Source organism: Trematosphaeria pertusa (genome assembly GCF_010094035.1).
Source record: "Trematosphaeria pertusa strain CBS 122368 unplaced genomic scaffold BU26scaffold_18, whole genome shotgun sequence".
In the NCBI taxonomy this organism is placed as follows: domain Eukaryota; kingdom Fungi; phylum Ascomycota; class Dothideomycetes; order Pleosporales; family Trematosphaeriaceae; genus Trematosphaeria; species Trematosphaeria pertusa.
In genome coordinates, this window is record NW_022987229.1 from 419,498 (window position 1) to 444,218 (window position 24,721).

At 52.6% G+C, this 24,721-nt stretch overlaps 10 protein-coding genes across 10 annotated transcripts; 7 read left to right on the forward strand and 3 right to left on the reverse strand.

The window, feature by feature from the left end:
- Nucleotides 1-699: 699 nt before the first annotated feature.
- BU26DRAFT_493823 (cytochrome P450) lies at nt 700-3,300 on the reverse strand. Its single transcript, XM_033826161.1, has 10 exons — nt 2,876-3,300; nt 2,591-2,827; nt 2,356-2,542; nt 2,218-2,301; nt 2,068-2,164; nt 1,896-2,022; nt 1,717-1,833; nt 1,482-1,656; nt 1,183-1,429; nt 700-1,133 (listed from the first exon to the last, which is right to left on the reverse strand). The coding sequence occupies exons 1-10, from the start codon at nt 3,005-3,007 to the stop codon at nt 938-940; spliced, it is 1,599 nt and encodes a 532-aa protein (XP_033677996.1). The 5' UTR covers nt 3,008-3,300; the 3' UTR covers nt 700-937.
- Nucleotides 3,301-3,751: 451 nt separating this feature from the next.
- Nucleotides 3,752-5,444, forward strand: BU26DRAFT_437734 (cytochrome P450; the record flags this gene model as incomplete). Its single annotated transcript, XM_033824255.1, has 2 exons — nt 3,752-3,820; nt 3,870-5,444. The coding sequence occupies 2 exons, from the start codon at nt 3,752-3,754 to the stop codon at nt 5,442-5,444; spliced, it is 1,644 nt and encodes a 547-aa protein (XP_033677997.1).
- A 1,272-nt stretch (nt 5,445-6,716) lies between these two features.
- BU26DRAFT_609705 (uncharacterized protein) lies at nt 6,717-8,677 on the forward strand. Its single transcript, XM_033835942.1, has 7 exons — nt 6,717-7,272; nt 7,319-7,338; nt 7,391-7,427; nt 7,484-7,554; nt 7,606-7,994; nt 8,043-8,138; nt 8,191-8,677. Exons 1-7 carry the CDS (start codon nt 7,062-7,064, stop codon nt 8,558-8,560), a joined length of 1,194 nt encoding a protein of 397 aa, XP_033677998.1. The 5' UTR covers nt 6,717-7,061; the 3' UTR covers nt 8,561-8,677.
- A 1,045-nt stretch (nt 8,678-9,722) lies between these two features.
- On the forward strand, nt 9,723-11,740 carry BU26DRAFT_534498 (permease of the major facilitator superfamily; the record flags this gene model as incomplete). The annotated part of the gene is made up of 8 exons (XM_033831220.1): nt 9,723-10,068; nt 10,131-10,377; nt 10,424-10,793; nt 10,846-10,989; nt 11,036-11,205; nt 11,261-11,286; nt 11,338-11,368; nt 11,416-11,740. 8 exons carry the CDS (start codon nt 9,723-9,725, stop codon nt 11,738-11,740), a joined length of 1,659 nt encoding a protein of 552 aa, XP_033677999.1.
- A 1,287-nt stretch (nt 11,741-13,027) lies between these two features.
- On the forward strand, nt 13,028-15,247 carry BU26DRAFT_523972 (uncharacterized protein). The gene is made up of 2 exons (XM_033830176.1): nt 13,028-13,693; nt 13,746-15,247. Exons 1-2 carry the CDS (start codon nt 13,511-13,513, stop codon nt 15,003-15,005), a joined length of 1,443 nt encoding a protein of 480 aa, XP_033678000.1. The 5' UTR covers nt 13,028-13,510; the 3' UTR covers nt 15,006-15,247.
- Nucleotides 15,248-15,480: 233 nt separating this feature from the next.
- BU26DRAFT_493838 (phospholipase D/nuclease) lies at nt 15,481-17,759 on the forward strand. The gene is made up of 3 exons (XM_033826162.1): nt 15,481-16,002; nt 16,060-16,153; nt 16,286-17,759. The coding sequence occupies exons 1-3, from the start codon at nt 15,560-15,562 to the stop codon at nt 17,645-17,647; spliced, it is 1,899 nt and encodes a 632-aa protein (XP_033678001.1). The 5' UTR covers nt 15,481-15,559; the 3' UTR covers nt 17,648-17,759.
- Nucleotides 17,760-17,901: 142 nt separating this feature from the next.
- BU26DRAFT_570409 (uncharacterized protein) lies at nt 17,902-18,403 on the reverse strand (the record flags this gene model as incomplete). The annotated part of the gene is made up of 3 exons (XM_033834005.1): nt 17,902-18,018; nt 18,141-18,215; nt 18,323-18,403. The coding sequence occupies 3 exons, from the start codon at nt 18,401-18,403 to the stop codon at nt 17,902-17,904; spliced, it is 273 nt and encodes a 90-aa protein (XP_033678002.1).
- Nucleotides 18,404-18,736: 333 nt separating this feature from the next.
- BU26DRAFT_523975 (HET-domain-containing protein) lies at nt 18,737-21,583 on the forward strand. The gene is made up of 3 exons (XM_033830177.1): nt 18,737-18,983; nt 19,081-20,313; nt 20,373-21,583. Exons 2-3 carry the CDS (start codon nt 19,096-19,098, stop codon nt 21,561-21,563), a joined length of 2,409 nt encoding a protein of 802 aa, XP_033678003.1. The 5' UTR covers nt 18,737-18,983; nt 19,081-19,095; the 3' UTR covers nt 21,564-21,583.
- On the reverse strand, nt 21,547-22,939 carry BU26DRAFT_493840 (TIP41-domain-containing protein). The gene is made up of 2 exons (XM_033826163.1): nt 22,543-22,939; nt 21,547-22,450 (listed from the first exon to the last, which is right to left on the reverse strand). The coding sequence occupies exons 1-2, from the start codon at nt 22,854-22,856 to the stop codon at nt 21,952-21,954; spliced, it is 813 nt and encodes a 270-aa protein (XP_033678004.1). The 5' UTR covers nt 22,857-22,939; the 3' UTR covers nt 21,547-21,951.
- Nucleotides 22,940-23,089: 150 nt separating this feature from the next.
- On the forward strand, nt 23,090-24,613 carry BU26DRAFT_123930 (serine/threonine-protein kinase-like protein). The gene is made up of 3 exons (XM_033819554.1): nt 23,090-23,297; nt 23,355-24,305; nt 24,357-24,613. Exons 1-3 carry the CDS (start codon nt 23,199-23,201, stop codon nt 24,501-24,503), a joined length of 1,197 nt encoding a protein of 398 aa, XP_033678005.1. The 5' UTR covers nt 23,090-23,198; the 3' UTR covers nt 24,504-24,613.
- The last annotated feature ends 108 nt before the right edge of the window (nt 24,614-24,721 follow it).

Here is a 24,721-nt window from a genome sequence, read left to right on the forward strand (position 1 = left end):
CTGCTGCGATTGTGCCGGCAAATCTATGCGGAGACAGGCGTCCTCTCCTACTGCTTGCGCGCCTTCTCCTTCACGTATCTCAACAGCTGTTGCAGGCTATTCCCGGATCTAGCGCCGAGCTATTACCGCCGTAAGTGGGTGGGGTGGGCTCGACTTGAAGCAGTGATGTCGTCCGATCGTGGGAGGTCAGAATCAATGCAGCATAGTCTGGACTTTGCTGCGGTGTCAACGACATGAACTATGTACCTGGGTAGTGGGAGGAGGTTTGCCGGCCTTGAATGGCAACCAAGAAGGTGGCTCGCTTAACGAGCCATTCACAGCGCGCCTGCGCACTTCACGAGCTTACTAACGCGGTATCCAATTACGCGTGGTCCTGGCTCGCTCTTCTCAGTCCTCTCACCCACTTCCATTCTGTCGCTTCCCATCTTGTCCACCGCCAAATGCTGGGCGACGTCAAGATCCTTCGTCTCAAGTGACTCGGATGACAAGATCACTGCGACTGGCCCACCGTTAGCAACCCCTCCCTTGCTTGCAGCTTCGACAGCATTCCGGGCCAGGCAACAGGAGATCGGCTCACGCTGGCTGTCAGGCTACGGTCCATTTCCCGAGGACCATGTTGCGAAAATGGCATGCTCAGGGGTGCAATACGCATATCGACTGTTGTGTGCATCATAGAGGTCGCATTACACCTTAAACGGCGCCTGAAGTCTGCTCTAGTATCTCTTCATGTGGTCTCTACCTTCTATTCGCTAATCAGACTTCTAAAAACGAAGAAACATGAGCAACCCGCCTGGTCGTACTCGGCTGCCAACACTATTGACTTATCGACATATACCGTCTAAGCTTAATCTAAACCTAATCGAGCAGTGCCCTTATACTCTCCCACTTCATCCTGGAAATCTATGCGGTATTCTGCAGCCGATGGTAGTCAGGGCTATCACATTGCTAGCCGTCCCACATCGACGACATTCTTCTTTTTCCTCAGCAATATCCCTATGGTCGGCCGCGGCAAGATAGCAGTCGTCCAAAGGAAATACTTTTTGGCATTCTTTTGTTCCAGCTTCATGTCATAGTTCATCAGGAGATGCACTACAACCGCCTTCAGTGTGTGCGACACATACCATCTTCCCGGACTGCTTCGTTGTTAGCCTTGTTACGTCTCGCGTTTAGTCTCTCACTCACCAAGGCTTGCGCGGCGGTCCCCAGAACATATAAGAGTACTTGACATCAGTAAACTTGGTCACCGCTTCGGTTTCTCGAATATAGTCGTTACCGGGAAGAAATCTACGACCGTCGAACGTATCGGGATTGGAGAACACGGCGGAGTTGCGGGCCAAGGCTTGCTGTGGAACGGCCACCAGATTATTCGCAGGAATGAAAGCCCCGCTAGGCAGTAGGATCGGCTTTTTGACCTTGCGCTGAACGACCACTGGATGCTGTCAGCAAGCGCTTCAGCAGTTTTGGGTTCAAGAATTTCTTACGGGCATCTGGCGGATTGAGTCGAGCAACTTCAAGAAGGAAACTCTCAAGAAGGTATAGCTTCTTGAAAGGGTTGCTCGACCCGGGTCGGGCGTCGAATCCTTCTTCAATTTCACGTCGCAACTCGATTATGTACTCTGGATGGTCACAAAGCGCATACAAGACGTAAGTCAGAGTCTACAGGTGAGTCAGTATCCCTCTTGACCCTGCAACATACGACGTGCGTGTTGTACTTACCAATGACATTTGATGAGAGGATGCGAGGAGTAACCCAATAAGAACCGCTACCAAACGTGGAGTCTCCCGCTGGGCTGGTGTCTTCGATGACTCCACGGTCCATTGGATACAATCCGCCTGAAGGCCGAATCAGCGTGCCCGGTTGAAGGGCCGAAAGCCGGCGGTAGGCAGATACGCACATATTTCTTCGAGAGGTCGGGCACGCCGGCAGCTTGAAGACGTTTGCGTTCTTCCACCACAGGACTGATGAGGTCGACGAGCTTATTCATTGCGCCGCTCCATCGCATTATCGCAGGTGCAATGATGCTATAACTCGTTAGTGAGTTTGAGCGGCACGTATATCTCACTTACGGAGTAAGAAAAGCCGGAAATTGCCGGGCGACTTCGGCCGCAAAAACAACGTCCCCGACATAGCGAAGCGCTGCATCGATGCATTCGCGCTTGTTTCCTACCAGTGGTCAAACCTAATCCAACAAATTCAGTGTCACAGAGGACGCTTACCGATCTCTTCTCCAAGGATGACCCTGGCATTCAACTCCTCTACCACGGACTTTGCGAAGAAGAAGGTAGGTAGGGCTCTCCAGTCTTTTAAGGGGATTAGCTTACGAGAATAGTGTCAAAGTACTTCTCAAGACATACCATCCTTCAGCGCTGCTGCGGTTTCAAACTGAGCGTCCACTGCTTTACGAATCTTTTCGTCAATGGTTGGCCTAAGCGCGTCTAGCTGCATCCGGAGAAGGACCTTTACGACACGCTTCGGAATGCTGTCATTCGGGTCCGGTTCGCCATACTTGAATCGGTAGATGGTGTAATAGTGCTTCAATCGCTAAATGATCGTCAGCATAGCAACCTGGCTTACGATAAGATTGCGAACATCAGTCATTGCCTCATGGAAGGATAAGGTTTCCTCGCTGGCGTTGCATATGGCCTCAATATCCCTGGGATCGCTTGCAAGAATTTGGTATTCGCCCATGGATGGTATGGCAAAGGTCAAGCCAGCACCAAGCTTTTTATAGGCTTTCAAGATCTGCGTCGAGCCATCCAAGATGAAGTCGAAATCTTTGAACCATCGCCGGAATGGATAAGGCTTCGCTTCGATGGGTATATGCCGCTGCAGCTTCGTGAGTCCCTGATCTTATGCTGGAAAGGCAGTGCCTACAGGACGACTAGAGTAGATTCGGAGAACAACGGTCGCCCTCCATAGCACAGAAACAACGAGGAGGACGGTGAATACGTCACCGGAACGATGCGTGAGGATAGAAGCGAGGCCTTGGAGGAGGTTTTGCAACATGGTGATAGAGCGAGGACACCGGACTTGCGCACTTGCACTCAAGTGGATGCTGGCGAAGTGGAAACTTGAAGAGCAAGGCGAGCTGATCCCCAGATATCTATTCTCTCACCTGGAGCTTTGGTATTGCATCTGACAGTCGACCGGAGAGGCCGCTGAACTGCATGTACCGGAGCCCGCGAATCCCTGTCCTTCTGAAATGGTGTGGTCGGTTGACTCACATTAATGACGCTAGCTTTTGATAGATCACGATACAGACGGACTTGCAGTAAGGAGGCGGCGAGTGAAGACAGGAGATGCGGGCATACTCACGTACAGGCCAATTGCGATGTTAAGCATTCCCCTGATATCGTTCATTCACCTCGCAGTCCGCATTCGGCATAGCTTGTAAGCCTTCTGAATGACTCCGTGACACGCGAGATGCGCTGCTGTGCGGCCCGGGCGTTTTCCGGTCGGCTAAAAAGGGGCGGCAGCTGTACCAGTCCCCCGGGTGTCGGGTAGTACAAGGCCTTATTGAGTGGCAGGCATATTGAAATGGACGTTTGCCTACTGTTGCCCGTGCCGCACATGAATGGCTTGGCATTTTCAGGAGTTATCGCGCAGCCCACCTGCTTCATTCGACTTCGCAAACACCACGCTCCCTACCTTTGAGCGGCAGACTTTTCACCCGTGCAATACACACGCGCTCCAGACGCCATGGTTTCGCAGACCACCATCGTCGCCGTCGCGGCGCTTGCAGCGACTGGCATGGCCTATCTTGTCTCCATGACGTACCAACACCGCGCCCGCATCAGTAAGTTACGCAAGCAAGGCTTTGTAGGTGCCATTCTATCTCTTCTATTGAGAAACGCTGACGATGCTATAGCCCATGCCAGATGGCTGGAGCTGGTTCTTCGGTCACTCACTCGTCCTCTTCCGCTACACCAGCCGCTTCCCTCCTTTGGCGAATATCGGCATCCCCATGCGAGAGCTCAGCAAAGAATTCGCGGACACTGAAATGTTCCTCATGGATCTATGGCCAAGCTACCCCTCTTCAATTGTGTGCTTCAATCCGGAGGCGGCCAATCTTGCAACCCAGAAATACAACCTCCCAAAGCCACCAAAGGCAGGGACTTCAGTGGAGCCCATAGTAGGTGGACCAAGCATTCTCTCCTTCAACAACAGCGACTGGAAGAAATGGCGAGCTCTGCTTAACCCTGGATTCAGCGCGCAGAGCCTGATGAACCATGTCCCATTCATTGTGGACTGTGCGCAAGTCTTTTGCGACAAACTCCGTGCCAACGTTGGAAAAGGCATCTTCTCGTTGGATGATTATGCGACGCGCCTGACCTTCGACGTTATTATGAAGGTTACACTAGATTCCGATATCAACTACCAACGCCACGAGCACATCATTCCGACGGCCATCAACACTATTACGCGATGGCATTCATTTTGGGACCCGCGCATCTTACTAAACCCAATACGTCCCATCGTCCAAAGGTACTACGGCCGCAAAATGGTGAACTACATAAACAAGGAATTGCAGCGCCGCTTCGAAGAGTTGAAGGCTGAGCGGAAGACGTCGGGTGCAGCTCCCCGCAAGTTGAAACGTCCGCTCTCTGTCATTTCTCTTGCACTGGAAGACTACATCGATGAGAGCAAAGACAGCAACATCTTAGAGACAGCCACGTTGGACAAGGACTTTGCGGCAATTGTCTCCAACCACATTCGGCTCTTCCTTTTCGCAGGAAATGATACCACCTCGGCGACGATCGTATTCGCCCTTCATCTCATGTCAAAGTACCCGGAGCCATGCTCTCAGCTGCGGAAGGAGCATGATAGCATCTTCGGCGCGGACGTCTCTAAGACAGCCGAAGTCTTAAAGGCGCAGCCCGCCCTACTGAATCAGTGTCGATATACTCTAGCTTTCGTCAAGGAGACTTTGCGGTTGTATCCACCTGGAGCCAACATGCGTCTGGGAACCTCGGAAGCCACACTGCCAGCACTCAACGGGAAGATACTTCCTACCGAAGGGTTGAACATTATTCTGGTCCATCAGCCCATCCATATGAATCCCCGGATCTGGCTTAAGCCCAATGAGTTCATTCCGGAGCGGTGGCTGGTAGAGCCTGGTCATGAGCTGTATCCCCCATCTGGTGCGTATCGACCATTTGACATTGGTCCTCGGCGCTGCATCGGCCAAGAACTATCCCTCACTGAGATCCGTACGGTCTTGGTCATGACGGCCAGGAATTTCCACTTCAAGCCCGCGTACGAGGATTGGGATCAGATCCAGGCACAACAAGCGGGCTTTTGGACGAAGATGATTCGACAGTTTGGAAAGGAAGAGCCGAACACTGTTTACGATGATAGAGTATATCAGACAGAGAAGGCAGGCACGCATCCTTCAGATGGGTATCCATGCCGGGTCGAGCTTGTGGACTCAAAGGCAGAGTAACTGCTCTGAATGCGGAAATCCATTTCAGCGAGCTCATGGCAGGCATCCCATGCGAGGAAAATGTGAGGATCCTCGTGAGGTCACTTGTCTATGCTATCATAGGATATGTTCCATATCAAGTAATGGATCGTCATTGTGGCACGCTCAAACGATTTCTTGGACTCTCATCCTCTGGGCTGCTCCCCTCTTACATTGATACACGTAGACTGTACGTTCCTTCGCAGTGCGTGGGTCCAAATACGGATATGTGTACAGGGCTAGACAAGGCTACATAGCGTAAATAAGCTTAGAAGACCGGCCTTGAAAATCCCTGCAGGCTGATCCTCGCCACTTGGGCTGCAACGCGCTCTGCATCATTTATTATCGGTCTCCGATTCTCACAGTGATTTTAGTTCTTGCACTGGTGGGAGTTCATGCTGTGAGTTTGCTGCCAGCCCACCGGATTTAGAAAGATATCTGTTTACTAAAACGCACAAGGAGAGCTGTGCCACACATGCATTCCTTTTTATTGAGGTATCCAAAGCTTGAAGCCAGAACTCATTTCATGAAATGTGCGGAGGCCCAACCTCCGCGCCGACTATCATACTTGCTAGCCATACACGGCGCTAAGCGCTTTGGGCTGGCGCAGAAGAGTTTGGCGTCCCGGGCCGCCCCCCATGCATTCCTCAATCCTTCCCGAGCGATCACCTGGCAGCCACACTCTGACCGTTTCAAACACTCCGCTTTTCAATGATATTCTATTGGTAAAAGATAGTCCGTTAGCTATGTATGTTCCGTGTTAGAGCTCGGAGGATGACTTCCTACCTGCGATCGGCACCCGAGTAGCTGAGATGCCGACTCCGAGTGCCTTCATGACTGGAGGAAGGCGTCTGGCAAGATTCATCAGGGCGATGAAGGCCACAATGCTTACGAGAGAGGTGGTCATCATTAGCGTCGAAGTCGAACCAACGAGAATGTTCCTCGGGGTCGCGGTGGACGAGTGCATGGCGGACGAAGAGACGTGGCAGAGAAAGAATGTCGGTATGTAATCGACAGAGTGTTTGGATTTGCCGGTAGGACTGTAAGTTCGCGTTTTCATTTATATGTCCGGAGGAGAAGGATAGGGATTACTAGGGTATTCTCATGTGGATCGTGTGTGGCTCCATTCATGTCACATACGGTCCAGCATCCCGATGTCGTTACACGAAGAGCTCTACGAGCGCTTTTCAACTCGCCACATTTCGCCCCCATGGCACCCACACTCTGGTTCAAGTCTGACTCCGATTACATACGACACAATATAGCCCCTCACTCCGCAAGGAAAAGACTGCAGCGCGTCGACCCGCAGCTCGGGCCACAGCGCCTGGGCAACGTCCCTCCGTCCCGAGAAGCGAGCAGCTTGATTACTCTGCTTACCCCCCAAAGAGCTTATGATGCGGCACAGTGCATGTCAGGGTCAAGGATAATATCTTGCGCGAGGCTGAAGTCTGCTCTATCCTTCGACCCCTCCCCTATCTATTCCAACGCAAGCCCAACTTTGCTTTAGTCGACATCTTCACTCGCTACTCGCTTTTCGCGTGCGAAAGTGAGTTTCTTTGATTTATCGCTTGAGCCATCGATTTTGAAATCGCCGCCACGATGGACCTCAGCTCAATCCCCCCCGAGATGCTGCCTCACATTCCCGCTGGAGTACCACCCAACGGCACAACTTCAAACCTAATCAACCCGCCGTCTCGAGAGGGCCAAACGAAGACGGTCATGTATGTGTCCTTGCCCATCATGTTCGTCTTCTTAGTTATGCGTCTTTACACCCGAGCGCGGGTCACAAGAGGCTTTGGGGCCGATGATTGTAAGCCTATAATCTGAGACTAGCTACGCTCTACTGACAGCAATAGTTCTCGCCATTATTTCAGCGGTCAGTATATGAGCCAAGGATGTAGTTACGGGCTGTCTGACCGTGACTCAAGATATGCATTGGAGGGTATTGTGGCGTTCTATACTACAGTGAGTCTCCGTCAGGCTTAGCTACTTAACGCGGGCGATCTTTTTGACTCATACAGTGCTCGATGGTCCTCTTGGAGAACATGTTTGGGATGTCTCACTTGCATCCATCGGCGCCCCTTTCCAAAAAGTAAGCGCAAAGAGACTGCTTCTTTCCACGCAAGCTGATTGATGCGCACAGAGCAATCTTGGGTCCCAGACGCTCTACAGCCTCGCCGCCCTCTTCACCAAGATAACACTTCTAGTCCTCTACCTCCGGATATTCCACCCGAGCTATCGCGCGAACATCATGATATGGGTGGGCATTGTGGTTGTAGCTCTCGCCTACGTCGCCTTTGCCATTGCCTCCATCATCGTCTATGTGCCTCCTCCAGGCCACCCTGAGCAATGGGCGATGACCAAAAGCGCGGCCAAGACAACGGCCCTGCTCAATATCACGGCTGTGGTTGGAGTCTTCGGCATAGTGTCCGACTTCTACATTCTCTTGATTCCCATGCACCTTGTTGTGGGTTTGCACTTACCGCTGGGAAGAAAGTTAGGTGTCTCTGGAATCTTCCTGACTGGTTTGAGGTGAGTGCCCGCTTTTGGAGTCCATGAAACATGCGCTGATCAAAACAGCGCTTGCATCTGCTCCATCGTGGGGACCGTATACCGTTTTCAAGCCCGACCCTCTCAGGACCCGCTCTGGGATACGATAACTGCATACTCTCTAGGGTAACCTTCTCCCCATCTCCTGCCAAAGCGCCGCTAATAGCGGTTCTATCAGAATCATAGAACTCAACGTCGGTCTTATTTGTAGCTGTCTACCCGTCCTCTTCGTTTTTCTCAAGCGGGTCGCGAAGAGCAACTCGTACATCAGTCTCGTGCGCTACTTCCGCACGCGTCGTTCTGATGGCATAAGTCAAGGCCAGAACAACGACTCCGACCACCGTGAAAAGTCCGATGAGATACATCTCACGATCCCGAAGCCGACTATGACGGGTCTCAGGAGTTTTATTAGGAAGGCGCATAGAAGCCAGCCTCAGCAAAGCTATCAGCTGGAAAGCTATAATGAGTTGGATAGTGTGAATGACGATTATCATGCGCAGTTGAAGGAGGCGAAGGCAATGGCTACCAAGCGGCAAGATTTGCCTTGAAGGCTTTGCGGTGGGGAGATGTTCTCAGTGCGGGAAAGGGCGTGAGAAGAGCTTGCATGCTGTTGCTGATAGACATGGTTCCTCATTTCTTAGACACAATTGTTGCACATGTCGATGATATGATAATAAGTATGATCTCTTTAAAAGACTCTTCGGCGCCCTAATTCTCCTCGTCAAGTTACTGTGCAGTTACATGCGAGGGACTTAAAAATGGCCCTTGGATAGAAACATGTGCGTAGGTATTCACACGGGATTAGCGATAGCATCGCCACTGAGGAACAGGCTAGTGAGTTGCAAATGCTGGAGGGAAGGAGCGCGAGTATCGGAGCGATGAGCGCTCCGTGCCGTGCCGCACGCTGCCGTGAGGCCGGTTCAAGGTTGTCTATTTGACGGTAGTTGCCTCCGACGTGCATTACATAGCGGCGCAGCTTCAAACGCTCTGATCGACCCACCTCTCGATGCTTTCTTTGGACTATCGAATGGCGAGATATCTAACCATCAATATCTGTCTCTTATTCCTACCGCGCAATATATTGTCGGTCTCCGTCCGCATCATCATGATGTAGATCATTGCCTGCTTCTGGGATTTGAGCTGAATGTTTCGTGCAGAATCTCCAATGGTGGTCGTGTACAGGTCGAAGGTCCGAGGTCCGAGCGCTGCATTAACTTGAGGGTGTGCCACCCGTCACTCTGCATACGCATTAATCCATACACTGCGCCGTCCTACACTCACCGGAAAACCCCACAAACTCGGCTGGGCCGAAAATTGCCTTGTAAGCCTATGCTTCTGCAGTCAGCGAAACCCTAGTAAGCCCTGGCCACCACGAAGTTTCAATATGTTCAATGTACGCTGTGGAACCGGAGAATGCACATACCCTACCTAGGTATCATCGTGGTGCCACTACGCCGCATGCGCACGGGACATGCACGAAAGAGAGTGCGCAGTAATTGCCCAATTGGAATCGTGTAAGACAGGGGCAGCGCTCATGGCGGACATCAGGCATCTATAGGTACTAATCTATTATGATGAGTCCAACTTGACTGCCGCTCTTTGCGCAAAGGGGTATTCAAGATGCAAGCTGGCTCGCAGCCCCAGACGACACCTACAGCGCACGCATCAGAGAGTCTCCAGTTCTGTACAACGCCAGAAGAGCTGAAAGCGATGGCTGACGAAAAGACGGAGCCTGTTCCAACGACTGACGCACCAAGCAAGTGCTCCACCTCCTCGCCCCTTGACTCCGCAATCGCGCCCAACTACCCCAAAACCTGGAACCTCGCCATCATAACGTTCTCTCTCGCTCTGGGAACATTTCTAGTTGCGCTCGATACTTTGATCGTCGGAATAGCGATTCCAACGATAACATCGCAGTTTCGCTCGCTGGATGATATCGCATGGTATGGAAGCGCGTATCTTATTACACTTACGGCTATTCAACCTTCGTTTGGGAGAGTGTACAAGTTATATAGCGCTAAGGCGACATATCTTGTGTGTGTGGCGGTCTTTGAAGGCAAGTTGTCCGGAGTAGCTAGAGATGCGCTGGTCATGGCTATGTTGCTAATGCGTCTGCAGTCGGCTCCATTATCTGCGCTGTCGCTCCAAAATCAACAGTCTTCATCCTTGGCCGTGCTATCGCGGGCTGCGGGGCTGCGGGCCTCTTCCAAGGCGCTCTAAATATCATCACGAATACGGTACCACTGGAAAAGAGGCCCCTCTATCTTGGGATTGTGATTAGCGTTTGGGGTATCAGCGTCTGCATTGGACCTGTGCTTGGGGGTGCATTCACACAAAACATCAGTTGGCGATGGTGTTTCTGGATGTACGTGCCTGCGATCTAGTCTCTGGTAGCGGCTGACACAGTCTAGTAACGTCCCCATCGGCGCCGTAACCTTCATCCTCGTCCTCATCTTCTTCAATCCCAGCTTCAAGAACGAGAAACGCCAATCACAAAGCCTGACACGCCAACTGTCAAAGCTCGACCCAGTTGGCGCTATAGCAATCATTGCAGCTACAGTCTGTTTCTTCCTGGCCCTTCAATGGGGAGGCCAATCCCGACCATGGAACTCTTCAACGGTGATTGGCCTATTCGTCGGCTCAGGACTACTTCTTTCCGTGTTCTGTTTTCTGCAGTATAAGATGGGCGAAGATGCTACTACGCCTTTGCGCGTACTGAAGCAGAGATCCATTCTTTTCGGGTCGTTGTTTTTGTTTACTAGTGCTATGCCGGCATATGTTGTAAGTTTCGTTGCCTATAACAAGTTCAATGTTCTGTACTAAATGGATGCAGTACGGCTACTATCTCCCAATCTATCTCCAATCAGTCAAAGGCTCTTCACCGACGAAAAGTGGTCTTGAGTTCATGGCCTTAGCCCTCCCTCAAATCGTCTTCATTGTCGTTGCGGGTGCAGTGACTACGCAGTGGGGCTATTACGTGAGATAAACTGCCCTCTATAGCAATGATCGCTAATCGACTCAAGGTGCCGTACTTAATAGTAGGAACCGCGATCCAGATCGTAGGATCCGGGCTATTGATCACGCTTGATGCAGACACGTCTACGCTCAAGTGGGCGGCTTACATGGTGATTGAGGGGATTGGGAATGGGATTGGCGTCAATCTTCCGTATACTGCTATACAAGTGGTCCTCAGGTAAGTTCGTGACAGAAGAAACGAGCCCTTAAGAAATTCTAATAGTGGCGAACAGAGAGGAAGACGTTCCAACGGGTAATGGTAAGCCACACCAACCTTAGTCTATTCAGCACATACTAACACTACTCACAGCAATAGCCCAATTTGCCTACCAACTGGGAGCGTAAGTTCCTCCTCCTCTTAGCAATCGCCCTTGCTAACCACAATCAGCGCAATCGGTCTTACCATTGGGCAAACCCTCTTCCTTAACAAACTCACCTCCGAAGTCTCCCGCCGCACGACCGCCGTCTCCCCCGCCGCCGTCATCGCAGCCGGTGCCCACCATCTACCCAGCCTTGCTCAGACACCACAGCTCCTCCGTGTTTTACAGCAAGTCTATGCAACAGCTATTAAGAAAACTTTGCTATTTGCATTGGCAATGGTGTGCATTGCTTGGGCATTTACATTTGGGGTGGAAAATTTGAATATTAAGAGGAAGGCAAGTAGAAGGGAAGAAAACGAGAATGAACAGATACCCGTGGAAGACAGCGTTTGACAAGGGGCCAGGTGGAGTTATTTCGGAGCTCCTCCAACCACTACGGAGTTATGTCGTGGAGTGGAAAGGTAGGGATTTTCAACCTGCGATCGGTTTGATCGCCTCGAGACAGGATTTCGCAGGTCCCTAATTCAGCCTAGCTGGCTCTCCATTCGCACGCTCCTTCAATGTATCTATCCGTCAACACAACGCTGTCGGTGTCGTGCTCTTTCTCGTCTCATATAGCTACGCGCCGTTGTTCTATTGCCTGCGGTTCGTAAAGGACAAGTCCAGTCGTCTGGTATCACTTGCGCATCACTTAGGGTCCCACCGAATCACCGTCGATCCCGGCCAATTCTCTCATCTTTGGACTGATAAGAATCGTCCAAGGTAGTCGGCCGCAGCATGTTGCTGCTGATGAAGGAGTATAACCATAATGAGGGGTTGGTTCGAGGGAGTAGACTGATAGATGGCCCGATGGAGATGTACCTTCGGTTGGTCTTTGGGTCTTTCGCATGATTACTTAAGCAGACTTGCTGAGTAACGAGCCTTATCTTCACGCCCCCGCAGAGGGGAACCGCGAGTTCGGATTGCGAGGGCATGCTCTCACAGACATGTTCATATGATACCGAGGGAAAGAAAGAGGCTACGTCTGCCTAAAAGACGCTCGCTGGAGTCGTTAACAGCCGGCAAAAAAGAGTCGTCATTGTCGACGTTCGTCTGGCCTATGGTCTAATAGCAAGCTCGTAGGGCTGGCGTTGAGGAGCCTAGGCTGCCCCGATAGAGATAAACTTGCGAACGGCCGAGGGCCAACGCGTGGAACCCTCTTGCATCTGAAAGTGTCAGACTGTAAGGCAACTTTAGGCGCTATCTGTTTGCGGGAAGCAGCGTATGAGCGCTCTTTGTCGAAGTCCGTTGAGAGCCCAGAGGAGGCTGACTGCAGCACATACCCCGTCCAAGGTTCGCGACCAGAGTCCTAGGTTAGCGGCGGGCTTGCGGGATATCTAGGCTCGCCGTGAGGTGTGGGTCGTGGATTGACGTCAGCCCTGCCGCGGCGATAGCATCACCACGGCGTGAGGTGTCTGGCGTTCACAAAGTTGCCGAGCCTGCTCGCCGATGCTCGGATGCGAGTACCGCGCCTCTCTCCATTAGTGTAGGGCTGGCGGGCGAAACACGCCCGGCATGGCGAAAGGATTCACTTTCAGCAGCATCTGGGGAAAGAAGGCCTCGGCATTCACTGAAACTGGCACCTGTGAATGCCAGCACCGCCACCTGTTGCGAGTTCTCGACGTTAAAGATCCCCACGCCGGGGTCTTTCACGGCGGCGACGCGACAGCGCTCCAAAATTCTTTTCGCACCGTTACCGCCCAAGCCACTTGCATGCCTGTGCGGGACCCTGGGCCAGCGAATGAGACACGGCGCTAGCCCAAATATGACATAATTTACAGCGCTTTGGGGTCTGGAATGGGTCAATGCAAGGTCCCGATTTATTCGCTTAGCCGTGCGTTGTTGGGGGTTCAACACTTTCCGCAATTCACCCCGGTCGTCCACGCCTCCATTCCGCCGCCTTAATTACTTGCTTCCCACCTTCCTTCTGTCCCCTCACCTCTTTCTCCTCGCCCACACTCGCCAACCACTGTCTCATTCCCTATCGAGCGTGGTGAAGCCTGCCTGCCTTTCGTTGCAGCAGCTCTGTGGATTACCCGAGGACCACCGGAGCGTCATCCGCCTTTCCTCTCCGACCTACTCGGATTCTTTCGTTTTTCCTGTATCCTATACCGCCTCGCCATCATGCCTTCGCACCAACCCGTCGCCGGCGAGCTCACCGTGGACCCTCAGTACGTCTCGCAGCCGTCTGCGATGGCTAGCACTGCTGAGCCCAACCGCAACTCCAAATATGACCCGAAGAAGCCACACATCACAGATCTCCCGATTACGAGGCAAAACTGGTACAAGCACGTCAATTGGCTCAATGTAAGCTATATTTCCGAGCTCACGGATTGATGCATTGCCTAACACATCCAAGGTCTTTCTCATCGTCGGTATTCCCATGATGGGATGCGTTGCCGCCTTCTGGACCCCCCTGCGTTGGCAGACCGCCCTTTGGGCTGTCATATACTACTTCTGGACTGGTCTGGGAATCACGGCTGGATACCATCGTCTTTGGGCACACAAGTCATACTCCGCTGCTCTGCCGCTGAAAATTTTCCTCGCTGCCGTGGGTGGTGGTGCTGTCGAAGGTTCGATCCGCTGGTGGAGCCGTGATCATCGCGCCCATCATCGCTACACCGACACCCAGAAAGACCCCTACAGCGTTCGAAAGGGCCTAATGTACAGCCACATCGGCTGGATGGTCATGAAGCAGAACCCCAAACGCATTGGCCGCACTGACATCACGGACTTGAACGAGGATGCCGTTGTTGTCTGGCAACACCGCCACTACCTCAAGGTCGTCTTCTTCATGGGACTAATCTTCCCGACCCTCGTGGCTGGTCTTGGATGGGGCGACTGGGTGGGAGGTTTCATCTATGGCGGTATCCTCCGCATCTTCTTCGTCCAGCAGGCCACTTTCTGTGTCAACTCGCTCGCCCACTGGCTCGGCGATCAGCCCTTCGACGACCGCAACAGCCCCAGGGACCACGTCGTTACTGCACTTGTTACCCTCGGCGAGGGATACCACAATTTCCACCACGAGTTTCCATCCGACTACCGCAACGCCATTCAGTGGCACCAATACGACCCTACCAAGTGGTGCATCTGGCTCTGGAGCAAGCTTGGTCTTGCCTACAATCTGAAGCAGTTCCGTTCCAACGAAATCGAAAAGGGCCGCGTCCAGCAGCTCCAGAAAAAGCTTGACCAGAAGCGCGCCAAGCTCGACTGGGGTGTCCCTCTCGACCAGCTCCCCGTTATCGAATGGGACGACTATGTTGAACAGGTTAGCAATGGCCGTGGTCTCATCGCTGTCGCTGGTGTTGTTCATGATGTCACCGACTTCATCAACGAGCACCCTGGAGGCAGGTCCCTCATCAAGAGCGGTCTTGGCAAGGACGTTACCGCCATGTTCAACGGTGGCGTGTACCTGCACTCCAATGCCGCGCACAACCTGCTCTCTACTATGAGGGTAGGTGTCATCCGTGGTGGCTGCGAGGTCGAGATCTGGAAGCGCGCCCAGCGGGAGAACAAGGATGTCCAGCACGTCAAGGACGACGCTGGCAACCCCATTATCCGGGCAGGAAACCAGATCACCAAGGTCCAGCAACCCATCGTCAGCGCGAGCGCTGCATAAGTGTCGTTTCCACGTTTTTGCTCTTCTTGGGTTGTCATCAGCGACTTTGGCGTTCGGCAGCTCTACGCCATAGCGGCGTGGTAATTCTCAAGCATTCGTTGGAGGGTGTTATCACTCCTCAAAACACGGTTAGACGGAGTTATGATTCCGATATCAGATCAGCGATTGTCATAGAAGCCTACAAATTGGCGAACATGACCTAGGTTTGGTAGTATAGTCCGAGAAATTATGATATCCATTCACGACTCACTATTCCCTTATTGCACTCGACGTGATTTTATCGTATCTAACCTTCTAAGGTCCCCGTGAATTCCGTATGAGAACTTTTCCTCATGAGAGTGTCATGCAAGGTGTCGGTGACTTGAGCATAGACGTGTTGCCCACTCAGCCGGCGGCAGGTGTTCACTCGCGGTTGCCTTCGTGAAAGCTCGCTTAGCCAAAACAATGACCTCAACCCAACTACGGAGCATCTCCTCCGAAACGTCTGCAACGCCCACGGTATATTTGTCTCAGTACAAAAACAGGCGTCGCTGAGCCCGGAAACTGCCCACTATATGGCCGAGCAAGACCCGGGCAGAGGTCCGCCGAGCAAACGACGGAAACTCGACCTTGACTTCGCTTCCGAAGCTGGGTGCACGCCGCCGCCGACTGATACCCAAGCTGCTGAAACATTGGCCGGGCTAAACAGACCGATTAGTCCGCCGGCTTCGAGGCGTAAGAGGTCGCGGACGCCTACGCCGGCGACTCCCCGAGTGGAAGCGGACGCGCACGTGACCAAACAATCAGCGCTGACGCCACCCAGGGCCGCTCAAACGAACACGGGAGAGGAAAAAGAAGCGCAGACGAGATATGTTCCATCACCCATCCAACTCACGCGGATTAGAGATCTGGCTCCGCATCAAAATGTGGATACGGTTGGGCTGAAGGAAATCCTGGGTGATCCGATGATTAAGGAGTGCTGGAACTTCAACTTTCTCTTCGACTTGGACTTTGTCATGTGAGTCTTTGAAGAATTGGAGTGGTGAGGAGGAACAGTATGTGCTGATGAGGATAGGCAGCAGTTTGACCTTGATGTTAAAGATCTTGTCAAGGTTAAGATTATACATGGGTTTTGGAAGAGGGAGGACGAGAGGAGAATTGCGTTGATGGTAAGATGGTTTGATCTCATGCATGTGTATACTGCAACGTCCTGTTGCTTTCGCCCCATCTGCATTTCGACCTCACACTCTGCGTCTGCGTCACGGTAATCCAACCTACGAACTCTGACTAACTCTAAATAGGAAGCTGCAGAACGCTATCCCAATGTCGAGCTCATCAGCGCCTATATTCCGGACCCATTCGGTACCCATCACTCCAAGATGCTGGTCCTCTTCCGGCACGATGACCTGGCCCAGATAATCATCCACACTGCCAACATGATCTCGCGCGACTGGGGCAACATGACGCAGGCCGTATGGCGGTCGCCTCTTCTCCCACTTGAGTCTCAGGATCCAACATCTCCAAATGGCCAGACGGAGCCCGAAGCGCATCCTATCGGTAGCGGCGAGCGATTCAAGACGGATCTCCTCTGCTATCTCAACGCATATGGGAAGCGACTACGCGGACTGACGAAGCAGCTTTCAGGCTATGATTTCTCTGCTGCTCGAGCTGCTTTCATAGCAAGTGCGCCTTCTCGTCAGAAGCCTAGCACTGCGAAGTCTTCGATACAGACTTCCTTTGGCTGGCTGGGGCTTCAGGAGATCCTATCTACAATTCCCGTACGGAGAATTGAGGATAGTTCGCCACCAAATATCGTCATCCAAATTTCCTCTATTGCGACATTAGGCCAGGCTCCTACGTGGCTGACACACTTCCAATCCGTGTTGAGCCGATCGTCTTCTGCGTCGGCGACCCAGACGCGCACTGCAACAACTGCAGCGTCTCCTTCGAAAGCCGCTAACTTTTTCACTAAACGCGACAAGCCGGCTCTACAGTCGAACATGCAAGCTCCGGATCCGACCTTCAAAATCATATTCCCGACGCCAGACGAAATCCGCACCTCCCTTGACGGCTACAACTCAGGCGGCTCAATCCATACAAAAGTCCAATCTGCCGCTCAGCAAAAGCAACTTCAGTATCTTCGCCCTGTCCTCTGTCACTGGAAGTATTCCCTTCAGGGCTCAGCATCAGACGCAACACCAACTCGAAGGGAAGCACATCGCGGCCCGGCAGCTCCGCATATTAAAACTTACATCCGGTTTAGTGATGCGGCGCACAAGTCGATTGATTGGGCCATGGTGACGAGCGCAAATCTGAGCACGCAGGCTTGGGGGCTGATGGAGAACAAGAAAGAGGAAGTGTGGATTCAGAGTTGGGAGACCGGTGTCGTTGTTTGGCCGCAGCTCTACGAGACCTCTGGAATTGATACGGTTATGGTACCAACCTTTGGCAAGGATATGCCGGGTCCGGAGGACGGGTCTGCGGAAGATGTGGCTGGGGATGAGGGTGTACAAGGGGCAATGGAAGGGGCGAAAATAGTGGTAGGATTCCGCATGCCGTATGACCTGCCTTTGTCACCGTACGACGCGAATGAGGTTCCTTGGTGTGCTAGTTCAGCGCACGAGGAGCCGGATTGGAAGGGACAGAAGTGGCCAGGCTACTAACCGAGTTAGCCGCCCCATGGAAAGAGCATCGGGATTGAGAGGCAGAATCATGTGAACCGGTGGCAGGCATTGCAGCAGCTACTTGTACCATGTCAATAGAGCACAGTCAAGTATCTCAATGCAATTATATCATGCCTCAATTCAGCGTGTATATCCTGCCATATTGCATGCTATTTTCCCAGGCCCTAGATTTGTATCCCGCCGCATGATATCCCCCGTGTCACTCCGGCCGTGGTTGGTAGGCTTGGGTTGGTTTACTTGAGATGCTTGCTGATGAGCGACTCGCCGAGCTCGATGTATTTCTTCTCCGCATCTTCGGTCGAGACGCCCTGGTCGACGATTTCCTGCCATCGCTTGCGCTTTGCCTTGCCCTGTCCACGTCCACGATGTCAGCACGCATTACCCATACACTCCATACTAGTATCGCCGGGTGGTTCGCGGGGTTTGAAGGTAGAAGGGTGGGGAAATGGAGGGAGGGGGAGGGGAGACGTACGGTGAAGTCCATCATGCCGACCTTGGGTGCCTTGGAGATGTCCTCGCCCTGGGCGACTTTGGCGTAGGCGTAGAGCTATCACGGCTCGTTAGCATCATGCTCCATCACACATGCACAAGCACATCCGTCTCTCGGATAAGAAACGAACAGATGAAAGGGAGGCAGGGGGAGGGAAGGCGTACGTTGAGCTGCTCATCGTTCGACGGGCCGGTCTTGATCTCGCGCGTCTTCTGGTAGACTTCGTTGAATTTGGCGGACGGCATTGCGGCTGATTCTGCTGCGTAGCTGATGTAAACAGAGTCTGTTGGTTGTAGTTTGGAGGTGATCAGGAGAAAGAGGCAGAAAGAGAGAAGAGTGTGTGTTGCGAAGATAGCGCTGTTGGGATCTAGAGTACAAGTCGTTGAGTTGGGCGGGTAGCGTTCCGGCCCGTTGAGCAGCTGATGGCGGGGTTGGGCAATGGTGGGGCAGCTGGAAACCTAGGTTGGGTTATGACGCCACTGGACGGTCATGTGAAAGATCGGTCTTTGCAGGTATCGAAGCTTTGGAAGAGATTTTGTAGCTGGGCATATTGCTCGAGGGATTGTTTTGGCATGCGAATGCTGTTTATGCATTGGGAGACGTCTCGCGCTAGAACTACTGGACCTATGGGGCTAAACTTATCCAGAATTTGCATCCCGTGCGTCAAAAGCCACCTGGGCAGAGCCTCTGCATTCTCAGCCTCGTCGCGTTGCCTAAACTTTTACGTCACTGTCTGCAGGATGTCAACAACTGAATTGCTTGTATCTTCATTTGAGTGAATGGCTTGAGAGGGATTAGATTGAATACCTAGGTATGCCGCAGCCGGTAAGTAGCTGCGCATTTCATCTAGCCGCTACTACACCAACGACTTATGTGTGGCCTTCTACGGCTGAATATAAAGTTGGAGCTAACATTAGCCCAGTTCTCTTCCTGTGAGATGTCTGCTTCTCGACTGTGTGAATTATGTAGCACCATCGACTTCACCCGGTACGCCTGGCGAAACGAGCTCAGGAATGTCGAGTCATACTCTACGATAGTAGATTCAGTAATGGATGGCAAGGAAAGCAAGTACGTTGTGGAATCGGATACGTTGAAACAAGAGCTAGGCACTCTTCACGACATCTCCAAAAGAGCGGCACAATGCGACTTGTGCAGGATCGTTACGAGGAAGCTACGGGAGGAAGGCTATTTGAGACCAAGACGACACAACAATGGCTCTTCTCACTCGGAAAGGTGCTTCATCCAGTGTGCGTCTTTTTGTTCTTCGCAAGCTGGACCGAAAGGCAGTCCCCATGATACACGCAATTTCCACTACGGTGGCATCCGAAGTCGGAAGGCAAGAATTCCGGCATCGAAATACACGACAATGAAGTTTGTAGTCTTTATCAAATTCAGACGCGACTTCTTCGAAGAAATACTGGCCTTCCAGTCATGCTCGCCATGGATACCTACCGTTATGGACACCATCACAGGGATCATGCCAACCGACCCTTCCGTGGCGAGCTTCAGCGGACGAATTCTTGATCCGGTCAAAGCAGACCTGAGACTATTCAAGTTCTGGCTCGATCATTGCGAATCACGCCATGGTGACTCGTGCTGCTCTCTCCCATTGATGGAACACTTGGGGCGTCCAACGGGCCTCCTGCTGATCGACGTCAAAGATAGTTGCATCGTAAACGCACCGGATGCCTGTCCATACGTTGCACTGAGCTATGTGTGGGGCAAATGCAATAGTTACAAGCTCACAAAAGCCGATCTTCCATCGACACGGCAAAAACGCGGTCTATTGAGGAAAGCCCTGCCCGCAACAGTTCGCGACGCCATTACCGTAACACTGGGAGTTGGGCTCCGATATCTCTGGGTGGATGCTATCTGCATCGTTCAGGACGACAGAGCTCATCTGCAGTCCCAAATCAAGCAAATGGCCTCCGTTTACGCCAACGCGGCATGCACGATCATTGCCGCAGCGGGCGACGACGCAGATTATGGTCTACCTGGAGTTCGTGCGGGTACGCGCTTGTTGCGTCAAGATGTTTTAAAGGTGTCTGGAACGACCCTCATGTCTGCCATCGGCTCGGGTTGCAGAGAAGAAGCGGTTCTCAGAAAGCAGAGTACATACGCACCTGCTGAAGATAATATCCCATACTCACCTTGGGTAAGTCGTCGTGATACGAATACTTGATAACTCGCTGATTACTCCGCTACATTGAGTAGTACACACGGGCGTGGACAATGCAAGAGCAATTTTTTTCCTCAAGGAAATTGATCTTCGCAAGAAATCAAGTCTATTGGAGCTGCCCTCGGGCAAAGTGGTTAGAGGAGACTGAGTTAGAGTACGGAAATGTGGACGAGTATCGCGGCTATGCCTTCGGAAAAACACCATATCTGGACCCTGAATACGACTTTAATGTCCAGATAAACGGCCGAGATATCGACAACGGAATCAACCCTCGCTCAACCGTGGAGGAACTTGCCACGAAGTTCATGTGTCGAAACATCACATACGAATCCGATCGGCTCAATGCGTTTCTGGGTATCTTGACTACATTCTCTTCACTCGGCGAACGTTATATCTGGGGATTACCTGAGTCGACATTTACCGCTTCGCTTTGTTGGGAATTGAAACACCAGCCTCGAAATAGAGCATCACACGAGACCGTTTCCCGGGACGGGGTTAAAGTTTCAGTTCCACTTCCAAGTTGGAGCTGGGTGTCATGGAGGCGAGTAAACCGTCAGTCCCTACTGGCGTTTCATACACAGCCCGGGTCATATGAAGCAGAGATTACCTTCTACCAGGTTGATTCGAATGGCCAACACAGGATGATCAACGAGCGAGCGTGCGACCGCGGTCTCGACAATATTACGCAAAGCATAGGGGTCGACCGCATTTCGCACTCATGGAAAGAGTCAGAGATATCCATGGACGTCGCAGGTCAGGATGCATTTGACGAGACTTTGGACACCGGTCTATTACGCTTCTGGACAAGCACAGCGACACTTTATGTACAACGCTGGTTCATGCCTTCTCTCTCCTATGCCCTCATGGAGTCTAAAGACTATACCGATGGATTCGACGACGTGACAACGGAATTCTACATGGGATGCACAAACCATTTGAAGCGGCACGACCCGGCAGTACCCCAGAGAATTCCACATATTATCGACGCAATAGACGCCGATGGCCATGATTGGGGCTTTGACGAGACGGATGTTGTAATCCTGGATTTTGTAATAATCGGGAGAGACATTGATGATTCGGACTGGGGAGAAGAAGAAGACCGTCTGCGTGCATTGGTGGTTGAGTGGAGGAACGATATAGCATATCGCGTTGGCTGGGCAGTGATTTCAGAAGGAAATTGGGTTAGCCTTACGAATCGCAGGTGGCAGTGCGTAACTTTAGGATAGTAGCTTCTCTAGGAATACCCTGATATCTTATTTTTAATCCTTCACTCATTCCGTTCCATCAAATCCTTTCTGCGGGCACCTTCGATCGGGCAGCAAGGGTGCGCTTCCTTGAATTCTTCGAACTCGATCTCTGCGGCTCCTCCTTCTATTCCGAAGGGAGAAGAAGGGTCTGAATATAGTGCCATCTCGCCAATTGCCCTTCTACGGGGAGCATGGTGCCAACTTCGGTTGGAGGAAGGGCGAGGGGTCTATTCACAGAGCTCAATAGGGGAAGTCAAGGTGCAACCGTACACTCCTTCCCTAAGACTCCTTCGAGCACACCAGCTCTGTATGGTGTCCGTTAAGGGGCTTCGCACGCTGTGATCCTTGAGTATTTGCCTCATCTGCCTCACTTCAACACCACCTTCTCAAGTGTCTTCCCCACGACAGGGATGTACTCCGCAAGTCGGTTTGGATCTCTCATGAGGGCGAGAACGTCTTCCTTCGTTCCCGCGAGCACCTTGCGGACGACTTCGTACTTTTCTTCCCGCGCGGTGTACTCCCTGATGACTTCTCCCGTCGCAAACTCGACGAAGACCCGTGTATCTCGGATTCTGAAGAGGACATCGTCCAGCCTCATGAAGAAGCGGGTCAATAGCAGTAGCCTCGCCGGCATCACACGGATCTTGCACGAGAGCATCGCGATGCCGTTGTCTGCGAGCTCGTCTTCGTAGAGCATGACGTCGTCGAAGAACTGAATTGGGTCGGGACGCTTAAGCAGGGCCAGCGGTATCGGCGTATCGGTCGACTGGAATGCGGGGGATTCTGCAGTCGAACCCTTGTAGTCGGTGCTGTAGGACCAGTCGAAGGGCTTCACAACCTCCTTAATGTCCTCAAATTGCTTTTGGCTGAAGGGTGGTCAGCAGCCGGCCCTGCAGGAAAGCAATGCGCGCGTATGCAGGACGGCTAGAATGGGCCATGTGAAGTAAGGCATCCCTACCGATTCTGCTGCCACTCCTTGGAGTAAGACACCTTCAGCATCGAGTCTCCAGTCTTGTCGACGCGATCAAGTGCATCGAAAGCGTTGAACTCGATGCGCCAGCCGCTGGCTGCGTGTTCAATGCGCACGAAATTGTCGCCGAATATCATTTCCGGCGGCGCAATCCCCAGCTTGGTGGTCATTTCCTCTATTGGGCCGGCCTTGAGGATAGGCAGCTTTCGCGTCGTGATCTTGAAGCCATTTTTGGTGATCGAGGTGTCCTCGTGGCCGGGCGCGTGGGTATCGAGCGGCGCGCCGTTGAGCGACGACATCATAGCCGGTGATCGCGTCAGGCTCTGCGGAAGAGGAGAGTGTACGTGGACTAATGGAGAGTGCAGTTTGCGAAAAGTCGTCGTCGGGCTGCAGCTCTGCGGGGCGAGACGTGGGGGATCGGATTAATTGGCACGCCGTGCATGTCACCGGGGCAACCGCGACTGTGTATTGGCCAAACACCAGCCCTCCGCATCTCACCCACCTCAACTCCCACAGCCGGACAGGGTCCCCCGCTGGACAGCATTTGCAGTCAATAGCAGTTCTTACTCGTTGTTTCTTTCGTCCCTTCTGCTTAAAGTCTCTCCTTTACCCGCCAGGCATCCATCCTCACCTCAGCAGACAGCATGGACGTCGCGAACCTCGAAGCCGCTTTCGAGCGCATTACCGTCACCGACGAGAACGACGACCAGCTTGTCACTACTACTACCTATCATAAATCAAAAGTACAAGACGCCCCTCTAGTCCTTCTTTCTGTGGAGGCCCATCTAACGCCGCCAAAGGGCTCCCTCTCCACCGCAGTATCATTAAGCGGCCTGTCGTCTTCCAATGCCGCAGCGAATCGCATGAAGCTACCACTCCAGAAGCTGGCAGCTGCAAACTCGAGCAAAGTCGTCAGCGCAAACATTACCAAAGTCACGCTCCCAGCACAAGCCACCCAGGGTCGCCCTGAGAACCCTTCGCACCGCCGCACGCTTACCGAGTCTGCACTCTACTCCCAGCCCTCGACTCCCAAGCAATGGCACCTGGGAATGTTCGAGATCGGCAAGCCACTTGGCAAAGGAAAGTTTGGTCGTGTGTATCTGGCCAAGGAGCGCGCGACTGGCTTCGTCTGCGCTCTCAAAGTACTGCACAAGTCGGAGCTCCAGCAAGGCAAGGTCGAGAAGCAAGTCCGCCGTGAGATTGAGATCCAATCGCACCTCGCGCATCCAAACATCCTACGCCTGTTCGGTCACTTCCACGACGCCAAGCGAATCTTCCTCATCCTAGAATTCGCCGGCAAAGGAGAGCTGTACAAGCATCTCCGTCGCGAGCAGCGCTTCCCGGAATGGAAGGCTGCGCAGTACATCGCCCAGATGGCTGCAGCCCTGAAGTACCTCCACAGGAAGCACGTAATGCATCGCGACATCAAGCCCGAGAATATTCTTGTTGGCATCCACGGCGAGATCAAGATCTCAGACTTCGGATGGTCGGTGCATGCTCCAAACAACAGGCGCAACACCATGTGCGGCACGCTCGACTACCTCCCGCCGGAGATGTTGAGGGGTGGCGGCAAGGAAAACTTCTACTCTGAAAAGGTCGATCTGTGGAGCTTGGGTGTGCTGACGTACGAATTCCTGGTGGGAGAGGCGCCGTTCGAAGATACACAGGTCATGACGCAGCGGAAGATTGCGAGGGGAGAGTACACCGTGCCGAACTTCGTCAGTTCAGAGGCCAAGGACCTGATTAAGAGAGTAAGCTTCCCTGAGACCCTAACTATAAGACAGACGCTTACCAGACCTTAGCTACTGGTTCTTGACCCTGAGAAGCGAATCGCTCTTGAGGATGTTGAGCGACACCCATGGATCGTTAAGCATTGCAAGACCGGAGAGCGCGCGTACGACCGTGTTTCAGGGGGCAGGTATCGAAGCAGCTCAGAGCGGGACAGCTGACCCGTGCGTTCTCAAGCGTGAACGCGTCTGTTAGTTTGGATGTCGATCTTCTGCTGGATGTGAATTGAGATTTAGGGTGGTATTGGCGTTGTATAGGCCGGAAGGGACCGGAGGTCGTCATCAGCATCGATTGGAGTTTTTGGGTTTCTTGCCCGGAGTTCACTAGTTGCAATTCGCATAGTGGGTGTCCTGTTGAATAATGCAATAAAAGTTATTGT